The 12,743-nt window shown below is 35.7% G+C and overlaps 1 protein-coding gene across 1 annotated transcript; it reads right to left on the bottom strand.

Moving 5' to 3' along the window:
• Window positions 1-2,074: 2,074 nt before the first annotated feature.
• On the bottom strand, window positions 2,075-9,954 carry LOC21397658 (DNA-directed RNA polymerase II subunit RPB2). Its single transcript, XM_010109895.2, has 24 exons — window positions 9,467-9,954; window positions 8,854-9,366; window positions 8,541-8,738; window positions 8,350-8,414; window positions 8,171-8,257; window positions 7,957-8,077; window positions 7,810-7,854; window positions 7,582-7,719; window positions 7,254-7,326; window positions 7,018-7,094; window positions 6,818-6,925; window positions 6,603-6,719; window positions 5,503-5,658; window positions 5,304-5,408; window positions 5,071-5,196; window positions 4,906-4,983; window positions 4,694-4,789; window positions 4,498-4,613; window positions 4,332-4,401; window positions 4,196-4,249; window positions 3,922-4,068; window positions 3,372-3,671; window positions 2,484-2,906; window positions 2,075-2,403 (listed from the first exon to the last, which is right to left on the bottom strand). The coding sequence occupies exons 1-24, from the start codon at window positions 9,713-9,715 to the stop codon at window positions 2,284-2,286; spliced, it is 3,582 nt and encodes a 1,193-aa protein (XP_010108197.1). The 5' UTR covers window positions 9,716-9,954; the 3' UTR covers window positions 2,075-2,283.
• Window positions 9,955-12,743: the final 2,789 nt, after the last annotated feature.

Below are 12,743 nucleotides of genomic sequence, written 5' to 3'. Positions count from 1 at the left end.
ATCGGTAAATATTATGTTGACAATGTTTATAAACAATGTGTTTACTAGGTAAATAAATTGATAATCTAGGGAAATAAGGTATCTACAAGATATAAAAATTAATAATATAGGGAAATAAATTGGTAAGAGTCCAGGTTTCTTCTTAAAGGCCTTTGTGGTTTTGGCTTGTGTTGTGCTTGTGTTTTATATAAAAAAAAAGTAAATAATGAATTTTCTAAATTTATTTCTTAGTAAATATTAGAAAAATGATGTAGGGAGTGAAATAATTGGTAAATATTGTGTTTACTAGGAAAATAAATTGGTAATCTATGGAAATAAGGTATCTACAAGATATAAAAATTGATAATACTAGGAAAAATAAATTGGTAACAGTCAAGGTTTCTTCTTGAAGGCCTTTGTGTGGTTTTTTGGCTTATGCTCTGTTTCTGTGTTTTATAAAAAAAAAATTTTAATAATTTAATTTTTAAAATTTATTTCTCAGTAAATATTAGAAAAATGATGTATTTACTATGTATCAAAATTGACAAATAATTCATTTACTAAGTAAATAAATTAGTAAAAAGAAAATTTATTTAACAAGTAAATAGTAAATTTGTAAATAATGTATTCATTTATTCAAGGGTGGTTCTATTCACACACATTTTTTTTTCTCTCTGCACCCCTTTTTACCTAAACTTTCTTATGACAAAAAGATTCTCACATACAATGACAAAAAGACCAATTATGACATATTTAATTATGAACTTAAATTTAATTTAAAAAAATTAATTTTATAGTTTTTATCTTTCTCTACACACCCCACATGTTATATTCTAAATTATAAACTATTGCTATTTTAAAATTTATAAATCACCTCTAATTTTCACCTTTCAATGACTATTTTGAAAAGTTACATTGGTATAATGTTAAAATTGGTTGTAGGGCGATTTTTATTTTGTCTTTCTTTTTTCATTACATGTTTATAATTTTTCTGATTTTTTTTAAAAGACTAATCATTTTATTTGTTTTTTATTTCGTTTTTTATAAAGCTGCTTTGATTTTTTTTTTTTTTCACGTTTCATCCTCAATTTGTTTTTGTTTTTTTGTTTTTTTGTTTTTTTTGTGAAAAAAGGCTTCACACCCAAAACTTCAACAAAAAGAACAAAAAAATATATGAAGGGATAGAGAAATAATACTATTTAAATAAAAAACTAAAAAAAATGGTAGGTGTGAAGAAAATTGAAGTGGATAAGAATTAGTTCTTTTATAAAAATTGTTAAGGGTAATCTTGGAATGATGGGGTGTATAAAAAATATATTTTGTTCTTTTAAAATTATGTGGAGTATGTATTTAGAATAAGGGTGTGGAGAGCAAAAAAAAGGGGTGTGAATAGAACTACCCTTCAAGTAAATAGTATTATGTTGTTTATTTCTTTGAAAAATTCTTTCTAATTAAAGTTAGCGTGGGTCTTTTTTTTATTTCTTTTAAAAAGAATATTATTTCTGTTTATAATTGATGTAGGGATATATTAGTAAGTTTCAATGTAATTCAATAGAGGATAACTAAAAATAAACATAAACTATAGTTTGATGGGCACATTAATGAATTTAATGAGTGTAAATATAATCATTCTTTACAAATTATTAACATGAATCTAATTCTGATTTGGGACCCAAGTGGATCTCCAGGCCGAAACTATAGTCAAAATAGATATTTGGACCGCGGTTGGGGCCGCAAAATATTGGGAGGAAAATAAGTTAAAAAAAAACGTGTAAAATTTCTTAAATTGAAATTTAAAAGGTCATTTTTGGCATCGTGTTCTCCGTAATTGTTGTGAACATATCACTCGTTTGTATTATTAAAAAAAAAAAAATTGCTCACTTGTAAAAGATTTTCTAAAATATAAAATGTCGTTTATACTCCTCTGTTTTAAAATTTAGAAAAATAAAACCAAAAATACTAATCACAAATATTTGAACACAAGAAATATAATTTCTATTATTTTTTTCCTAAAAAGGCAAAAATACATCTATTTAAAGGAAAACAGGAATCAAACAAAATTTCAAACAGTCGGGGGGGGGTTTTTTTTTTTTTTTTTTTTTTTTTTTTTTTAAAAGAGCGGAATAGGGAAGTGGGTCGCGGCAGTTTTTGCCAATGCTCCGCTCCATGGGGGAATTCCTGCCCTCCCCGGTCCACTTTACATCCCTAATTTCCGTTATCTGATAAACGAGGTATTGTTCCCGAATTAGCTGCAGCTTTTCACAACGATGAAAGGAAAATAAAGCTGAGTCAAGCCGGTTATTCTTAGGCTCCTTTCTTCTTTTGGTCATTCAATGGTTTGACATCCTTGGTCAGCATTCTTGGTGCTATAGCCATGGCCATAAGCTCCTGGAAGAGCAGCTTACAGGCATATGGTATGTGAACCTGCATGTGGAAGTACTATCGTAAAATGCTCACAGGAGAGGAGGCAAATTAAGGAAAAATAAAATGAAACAAAGTTTCACCTGTACAATGTCGGTTTTGTTCTTGCAACCTCGGCACTCGAAAGAATTCTTCTTAAGATTTGCAATCGCTATCAGTCCACAACGCTCACAGACGTGAACTCTATACGCATCACTCTGATCAAACAATCTCTCTTTCAGAAAGTGAGCAGCACCGTGAGCAATCATACAATCGCGTTCCATTTCTCCAAAGCGAAGACCTCCATCACGAGACCGTCCCTCGGCTGGCTGCCTTGTCAGGATCTGCACAGGACCTCTCCCACGTGAATGGATCTTGTCGTCCACCATGTGCTTCAATCTTTGGTAATAAGTTGGTCCAAGGAATATCATAGCAGTAAGCCGCCGGCCAGTATGGCCATTGTACATGGTCTCAAATCCACGCATTTGATAGCCACATTTATGAAGTGCTTTGCTAATATTATCCACCTGTGAGAGAGAGAGAGAGAGAGAGTTCAGACTCATATAAGTGAACTAAAAAAAAGAAAAAAAGAAAACATAATTCAGTATCACGTCATAAATAAAAGAAAAGAGAAACTTAAATCCTATTAGGCTCTGTATGCCACGGGAAAGATGAGCAACAATAACTTACCATTGAAAAAAAAAATGTACAATTCAAATTGCATTTACCACTTTCTATATGATTTAAGACCCAGAAAAGAAGGTTAATGCTGCTCTAATAGACCAGATTGTCATTTCAAAACATTTTAAATAAATTTGATCAATATATGTTGTTTGGCAGTTGAAAAAACGTTTAATCAGGTGGCATGCGTATATAAGCAAGCTTCTTTGTTTTTCCTTCAGAATCAATAAGTATATAAATCTAGCAAAACGTAATTGGAATCTCGAAAACAATGCTTCAGCATACAAGTTTTAAAGAGAACATTAACTCACAGTAACATCCGTGAAAGGAGTTGCATCTCCTTCCTTTCCCATATGAGCAGCAACTTTGCCCATGATACACTCAATAAGCTGACCGATTGTCATTCGAGAAGGAATAGCATGTGGGTTGACGATAATATCAGGAGTAATTCCTTCTACAGTCCATGGCATGTCTTCTTGAGTGTAAGTCATCCCAACTGTTCCCTTCTGACCATGTCGACTACTGAACTTATCCCCAATTTGAGGTATTCTAATGGATCTCACTCGCACTTTTACAAACCTCAACCCATCAGCATTTGTTGTCAGCAGAACCTAAAAGGAATCTGAGATTATCAGAAGAACAATACACAGGTGCACAACAATTAAGTTTTAAGCATGGGGAGAGGTTTCAATAAATTAATAAAGAACCAAATTTTGCAATTACAAGGAAAAATCCATTGACATAATTTAATGACTACAACTCTACAAGAACAGATCATACAAGCATTTAGCGCTTCACTGCTCGACATAAATCAAGACAAATCCAAAAACATAACGTAGAATTATTTTGATTAAAGCTTACTTGATCCACAATCCCATTTTCACTGTGGCGTAAGCTTATGCTATGATCACGTCGGGTGTAACGTGAAGCAGCTTGCCCTTGAGCTTCGTCCTGAGCAATGGGAGTAGTCTTTCCAATGATAACATCCTCCCCTGAAACCCTAGTTCCCTGTCATACAATTTAATAAAAAAAACAGGTCAGACTGACAATTCTTTTAAGACTGGTAATACAAGGAAAAAAAAGGAAAAAAAGAAAAGAAAAGGAAAAAGAAGTTCCAGAGATCAGGAATACTTACAGGAGGTGCAAGACCATCGTCGTCCAATTTATCATAAGAACCATGCCGCATACCCTGTGGTATAAGACTTACATAAAGGCTTTCAACGCACTTGAAAACTGCAAAATGCATACAAAATATAAATCACAGTCCTCACCATAGTGTTTGATCTATCTGGACGACCAAAGTCCTCTTTGACAAGTGTCCCCATCTTTTTCTCCTCATCTCTGTCACAAAAGAGTAATTAATGATACATCTACGAGTGTAAGCTCAACAGAACAACAAAAGGAAAAATATGCAGAAGACTTTAAATATAAGCTTACCTATAGGAGCGGAAGAAAAGTGATCGGAAAAATCCACGGTCTATAGCAGACTGATTCATAATGACAGAATCTTCCTGATTATACCCAGAATAGCAGGCAATTGCAACAATGGCATTCTAAAGCAGGAGAAAAAAAAAAGTTTATTAAGAATCATTATCAAAGAGGAGAAATACGAAAGAAAAAACAAAGTACTTACAATGCCTGCAGGAAGCTGTCTGAAGTGGAGATGTTCCATGGCACGTGTAGTAACAAGAGGCTTTTGAGGGTAGTAGAGAACATAGGCCAATGTATCCTGAGATAAGCAAATAGCAACCATAAATGCAAGACACGCATTATTAATTAAGATGGCGGGGAATCACATATTCGTCAATCCAATTTAGCAAAAGAAAAAGGCATGCATAAACATACCATTCTAAACTGGTAGTTGGTAACATAAATTCCCATGGCTTGCTTACCCATAGCAGATTGATATGTATTTCTTGGAGACTAATCAAAAGAACAGCAACTTTATTAGACTAACAATCGTCAAAACAGTTTGAACAGGAAAGTTGAACACCTAATGCATCAACTTACTTGATTATGATCCGGAAATGGTATAATAGAAGCACAGACACCCAGAATTAATGATGGATGAATTTCACAGTGAGTGTACGTTTCAGAATATGCTTCCTCTGGGTTGAGCCTTGCTTGTACAAGATCCTGGTTTAAGAAATTAGCATTCGAAATATTATAACATTGGCATCTTAATGAGTGAATTATTTAATTTATCATTGTGAATTTTGATTAAGTAGAACCGTTCAACTCACATTAATAGTCATAGAAATCATAGTGGTCTCCTCTTCTTCCGTGTCAATATATTCTATGAACCCGTTGGATACAAGATCATGCCAACCAGCCTCTTCCGGAGTCTCCTGCAATACAGAAGAAAGTATGACAGTGTAAAGAACAATAACTACTAGTCAAAACTTGAGAGACAACTATATACAGAAACTTTAGTTAGCTGACCCTCTGTTGTAGTGCACGAATATCTCTTTTCTTTATGAGAAGCCTTTGTTTCTCCACAATGAACAATGGACGACTACATCTGCCATAATCAGTATATATCCGTAGTTCTTTCAAACGGATATCTCTAACCACCCCAACCTCAGTATTAACATCAACCTGTGCCAAGGAAAGACACATTATCATCTATCTAAAATGTATGATAACAATATTTTAAGCAACTGCATATTGAACAAATATATGACCAATCATGTGGGAAAATGATGTAGGATAACTTCTACAAACAATCATGCCAACAGGAATTAATTCAGCACATATCAGCTGATAAGTTATCAGGAAGTGTAACAAGAATGTAAGAACTTAAACAAGCATTCCAATGTCAATCTAAATTTGTCAAAAGAAGGCCAACGCAGTGTCACCGTACTTGCTTCTGTTGAAAATAATATATATCCAGAAATCAATCCATCTACTTAATTTACTTCCTAATCTTCTACTTGAGGCGGTACTTGGAACTTATAAAAAGAGACTTAGGGAAAGTCTACTAAGGGCTATTTCTAGCTAAGCTCTCTTCTTTTAAAACAGTATCTACCATCAACAATAATATTATTATATGCTAGACAATTTTTCTTTTGGATAAGAAACATAGACGATTTTACTAGAAAGAGGTTTAAAAAAAAAATCAGGATGACCAGAGATCCCGAAAGAAGAAAAGATACAACATACCACATTTAAACAACCTCCATGATTCATCTACAAGAAACTGATCTAATAGCAAGTAAAAGCAAAGTTTAAAATGTAAAATGTCACTGGCCAAATTTTTCTAAACAAAGCACTTAGGAGACACGAGTCAAAATGAAAATTCAAGAAAGAAGCATAAGGACTACCTTATATAGTATTGATGAAAGAAACAGACATCATGCAGTACAATAAATCTCCAGTATACAATTACTCCATCTAATAACTTGTCATGGTTGTTAGTACTTATTACAGCACCAAAGAAGAAAAAAGGAGAAAAAAACTTGTCATGATTCTTATAAAAAGTACATTGCATGATATGCTTTTGGCGCAATGTTTATTTATACAAACAAATGAATCAGACTCACCCGTCGTCTCAGCCGCCGTAATGTTTTCACCAACATATCAGGATCACGATGTATACCAACCCAACAACCATTAACAAAAATTTTTGTGGCTTGGGGAATAACGGCAGGGGAAATTTCCTACAATCAACATGAAAAATAAAAATAATAAAAATTAGAAGAAAAGCACGAGTCAAGACTCAAGACAACATCTTTCAAACATAACTGAAAAAACAAACCTCAAAATTTTCTGTTCCCCATTCTTCCAAAAATTCCAGAATAGGATACGCGGCGGATCCAACTGTTATGTATACCATTAATGCAAGATTCTTCACCAGTCCACATGCCTGGAACAATGAAATCAAATTTAGAGGTGCCGCCTAAAAGAGATGGTTCCAAAAGGCCACTAAGATTATCGGTCAGTTCGCAGTATACTCACTTGTCCTTCAGGTGTTTCAGCTGGACACATCATTCCCCATTGGGAATTGTGTAATTGTCGTGGTTTGGCCAATTTTCCTGAAAATGGCAACTTCAATTGTCAAGTATAGCAATGACACGCAAAAGTAGTAGCATGAAAATTATAAGAAATTAAGGATGACCAAAAGGAATTTAATTACAAGTTTTCAGAATATTAAATTAACAACAAATACATAATTACATATACAAGTAATTCACCTTCACGGCCAATGGGAGAATTTAGCCTCCGCAAATGTGACAAGGTAGAGGCATATGTTAAGCGATTTAACACCTGTGGAAAAAATAAATGAATACACGATGGAAAAAATAAATATACAAGTAGCGTATCACTATCTCATTATATGCAAACTTGAAGTTTCAACTACAGGATTTTTTTTTTAAAATTTTTTTAAACTAAACTAATGTCTGCAGACAAATCTAAAGGCACCTATCCAAAGCCACGAGGGCACTTGGACATAAAATTGCAGAATCAAGAAATGAAAAGCTTCATACTATCAAGAGAAAAACAAATTATGACTACACGAACCTGTGACACTCCAGCTCTTGTACCAGCTGCATTTGCTTGCCCCCAATTTCCAGTAGCAAGTGAATACTTGAGACCACTGGTAATGGTTTTTGCTTTAATGGCAAATTGAAGATTAACATCCTTCCCGTTATCCACGCACTGGATCATGCATAAAATATGTAGGTAGGTAAAAGCACTATAGCAACTTAACCGGGGGAAGAAAAAGAATAAAGATTTTCAATTAGCAACCTTCTGCACATAACCTCTGACATCCCTTGTTAACTTCCTGAAAAGCTGCAATAAAAAAAATTAACAATCACATCATTCAACAACTTCAGCTTCACGTCACCTTTGGATTCCACAAAAAGGACGAAGAAAAAATAAATAAAAACAAACCATTCTAAACAAGCCCCCAAGTAAAGGACCAGCAAGGTCCAGCCTCTTGTTGCCGTAATGATCTCTATCATCTTCGGCTCTCCGACCAAGTGCACATAGTAAAAGCCGATGAATGATATATCTAGCATAAGCACCAACAAATTTATTAAACATTTCAGAAGTCGCCAAAAATGCGTATCAAGCAGGGGAAGAAGGAAGGGGAAAAAACACCTACCCAAAATAGTAAGCCTTTTTTGTCTCACAAAATTCTCCCGTACCAACGTGAGGAAGCATTTCCTTTTGAAGTATTTCTTTGGCATACCTGTTATGAGGTTGCACAAATAATTTCTATCAGCACCACATAAGTTCAGCTAAAATCTTGAGACTTAAAAGAAGTCCCAAGACAGTACGTACTTAATCCTCTTTTCCTTAGTTACACCAACAGTAGCTCCTCTTTTCCCAATGTAATCCAGCGCAACCTGTAGAGTATGAGACAATATCAAACCATGTCACAAGAATTTGCGGCCAAATACTTCAAAACGAAACTGGAAAAGGAAGTAAAGAAAAATAAAGGAAGAGGGGAAAAAAAGAAGAAGAAGCAATACCTGCTGATTTTGAATCACAAATGCTTCTTCAAGTGAAGGTCGTAGCAACTCCATCATTTGAGTATCAGAGAAGTCATAACATATGTGCTCTAATATATCTTTATCAGCAACAAAACCCAATGCACGGAAGACAATAATAATAGGTATTTCAGCCCGAATATATGGAAGAGTGGCACGGATATACTGCCCAGAAGAACCCTGCAAAAGGGTAAACAAGACTTATAACGAGAATTCTAGACATGGTTAATAACAAAGAAATGAAATGAATTCTCACGGAAAATCAACCCCAAAATGGCACTCATAATCCTATTACCCCTTTGGAACTAGTCCTTGATAACATCCGCACAAACATGGTGCTCGGCGGCCTGTTTTGGGACTCGGCCATGGACCGAACTTCCGCCACATAGGCGTACTTGTTAGGCTGCCTCTTCTTGAACACATACACGTGATTGGTACTCATCTTCTCTTGAGCGATTAGAACCTTTTCACTTCCATTGATAATGAAATATCCACCTTGATCGTACGGACACTCCCCAAGCTCCGTCAAATCCTTCTCCGAATTCTGGTACAGCGTGCAGTAACTCGACCGAAGCATTATAGGAACCTTTCCAATGAAAACTTTGGTGAAGTCCTGAGTCTCGGTCACTTCCTCACCGTCATGCCCTTTCTTTATGACTCTCTTCGTGACATCAACGTACAAAGGGGCCGAGTACGTAAGGTTCCTCAACCGCGCAGCCTTGGGGAACAGTGTCGCCGTTTCTCCGTCGGACTCCGTCATCATCGGCTTACTCAGGTAAATCTGACCAAAGCTAATTTTATAGATTGTCTGCAAAATCGAGTCAATTTCTAAACACGGTTTAGAAATGAAAAATCAATACAACCCTAAAGTCTGCGGCAATTTGAATTTTCTCGACAAACAAACAGACCTCGACGAAATCCGACTGGTGGCCGGGGTTGTGCTGGGACTCAGGGCGAATCTCGATGTCGGCGGACTCGTCGACGATCTCCTGCATAGTGTTCTGAATGAACTCGTCGAAGGAGTCAAGCTGTTGGCGGACCAGGCCCTTCTCTTCGAAGTAGGCGGAGATGACGGCCCAGGCGTCTTCCTGAGTGATTTCCTCGTCGTCGTCGTCGTCGTCATTGTACTGCTGATCATATTCGTGGTCGTCCTCCATATCTGCCGGAAGGGGAATTCCGAAACCCTAGGTCCGGCGAAGGCGTCAGAAAAAGGTTCTGTGGGTGATCGGAGACGAAACCCTAGCAGAGGATTTTTCCTTCTTTCATTTTCGTGGGGGGAGTCCGCGGAGTGTGGGAGATTCAAATGTCGGATAAATGAGGCGTGAGCGTGCCTTGTATTGAGATTTAGCCGCTAAGCTCTCGCTAGTTAAAAGAGACCCGAGCAAAACACAAATTGAGAAAGTAGATCAGTTTTTTTTTATAACAAAAAAAATCATAACGTGTATCTTCCGTGGTAAAAAATGAGTCCTATTAGTTTAAGCGTGTCTTGTATTGATTTTTGGAGGTCAAAAACAATTATTTAGCCATCTAAAGCAGTTAACTGTGTTTCCGTAAACTTCATAAAAATAGATTTTTAGAAGAATTTTTGAAGAATTTGAAGTTAAAATTAGAATCAGTTAAAAAAAAACTTTAGATTTTAACTTATGCCGGAATCACTTGCTGCCCATTAATGAAAATTTCCTATTACCCAATATATTCCTGGTGAAATCTGAAATTCACCATCTTACCCATCATTTTTCAGACTTATCAATATCTCTCTCTCACCCGTTCTCTTATGTGCTCTCCGAAACCCTAGAATCCCCAATCCCAACCACTCCGACATCAAGCACCTCTTGCACTCTCTTCTTCGCCACTCCGATTCCTCTTATCTCTCCGTCGACCTCTCCTTTGACCGCCTTCTCGACTCCTCTGCTTCCGACTCCGATCAGGCACTCCTTATCGATCGCGTCCTCAAATTAGGTTCCGCTCTTCTCAAGGCTGCCAAGCGCTCCGCCAGGAAGCGCGCCTCCAAGCACAATTCCCTTGCCTGAGTTCTCCCTATTGACATCACTATCAAAGTACGTTTTTGGGCCTTTTGATTTTTTTTTCCGGAAAGTTCGATTTTAGGGTAAATCAAGCCACTTAAGTTGATTGATTGAGTTCGATTTATTCCGTTGCTTGAGTTTGATTTATTCTGTTGTACGTTTTGAAAGATTAACATACTTCATTTATATTTATTCGATTATCAACACTGAATTTTGCTCATATTCTCTCTTGACAACTGCATTGAATTGAATTTGCTGGAAGTTGAAGTAATGGAAGTTGAGTAAAGGTTGAAACTCAAGAAAGTCGAAAGTGGGAATTTGTTTGATTGTTCAAAATTGCTATTGTGATTTTTGGTTGATATTTATGAAAATTGCTTTTGAGCATCGCAGTCCTCCAACTGAGCGTGTTTTCAAGCTTGTTGATGAAATATCAGGACTTACACTAACTGAAGTTGCTGAGCTAGGTGCCATTTTGATGCTATTGTGATTTTTGGTTGATATTTATGAAAATTTCTTTTGAGCCTTCTGAGCATCGCAGTTCTCTAATTGAGCGTGTTTTCAGGCTTGTTGATGAAATATCAGGACTTACACTAGCTGAAGTTGGAAAAAGGGAGCATGACGGAACCACTAGGTGTCGGAGTTATGAAACTAGGAGATGTTGGCTTAGCTGGAATGGCGTTGGCAACGAAAGCAACAACTGCAACCAAGGAGGAGAAGAAACTTGAAAAGACCGTCTTCGAATTGAAATTGGAATCATACGAGGTAGCTTCGAAAATCAAACTTATCAAGGAGGTCAGGAGTGTAATGACTGAGAAAACCCTAGAATTAAATAATGTAAATTTATTTATTTAAGTCAATGAATTTTCTCTGAGAATTTCAGGTCATATTTTGTGCATGAAGGATTTATGGAATTAATATAAGTATTCCTAAATTCTGTAGCAAATTTTATGATTAATTCATAAAATTACGAGCAAGTAAATTCAGTCGATAAGTTCTTACCGCAATTAAGGTGAAAGAATTCTCAGTGCATATATAGTTTGAGAATTTAATCTCATTAATCTCCCAGTACAGTACAATGTTAGCAGCGTATAGAGAAGCGCTCTGACATTCAAAGAGAAAACCCTTAATTTCTAAACATATAAGGAAAATTATAAAGGTAAAGCTTTTAGTAGAAAGATAAAGATACAGTATGGGCTCAGGAGTTGATATTGTTAAAAATGATGTCATTCCTAGGATATAGTGCAGAAAAAGTTAAGATTAAAATTTATGCAGTCTATAAATGTTTTCAAAACTAGAACAATCTAAAATATTACAGTATTAAGAGCTTAGTTCGATCTTGAATTATTCGGGGATTAGTATCATACTATAAATAAACAACAGAAAAGGAACTGTCGGAAACAAAAATTTCCTATCAGCTAAGCTAATTCCCTACAATCGATATAAATCTTGACTACTTTATAGAGAACCTTAAGAGATAAGCTTAAGGAAGTAATGATGAGCTTGTATTTATGAGGGGGACAAATGTTGATCAACAACCATTGTAGATAAGAAATTTGGGAATCTTCTCTTTTTCTTCTCCAATTACGGCCGGACACGTAAATGGCCAAATGACGATTAACGATTGGATAAGTGTAGCCGGCCAATGAGATAAGAGCACCTAACGGATAAAATCAAATCATCTATCATCCTTTACTTATGTCAGCAAGATGACATCAAGTAAGTAATTAAGAGTTTGAGTGAAGTATGATACAGTTGCCGATTTTCAGACTGCAATAAGAAAAGAAGTGCAGAATGTTGTGTTGAACCGACAAATGGGCCAACACATGAATATTAAGGTTAAGAAGTGAAAAAGAATTGAAAGACATCAATTCTAGGGTTTTAGAAACAATAAGAAGAATGAAAAACAGACAAAAAATGGGTCCAGAATGTCGAACCGAGAAAATTAGGATTTTCGACTAAATGGGGTTGACCGAGTTGAAATATTATTGACCAAAGAGTCAACTAATAGATCATACTTGAAAAGTTAGTCAATGTTGAATAAAGTTGACCAACTGTCCAGAAAACGCAGATAAAATGCGTACCGGTTAAGAATTAAGCTGAACTGGAAAATAGATAACTATTAAATATGGATGGTTGAGATTTAAAGTGACTTTTTGGATGG

The sequence above is a fragment of the Morus notabilis genome, unplaced genomic scaffold, assembly GCF_000414095.1.
Source record: "Morus notabilis unplaced genomic scaffold, ASM41409v2 Scaffold191, whole genome shotgun sequence".
Taxonomy (NCBI): domain Eukaryota; kingdom Viridiplantae; phylum Streptophyta; class Magnoliopsida; order Rosales; family Moraceae; genus Morus; species Morus notabilis.
This window is presented reverse-complemented; position numbering and strand designations above follow the sequence as displayed.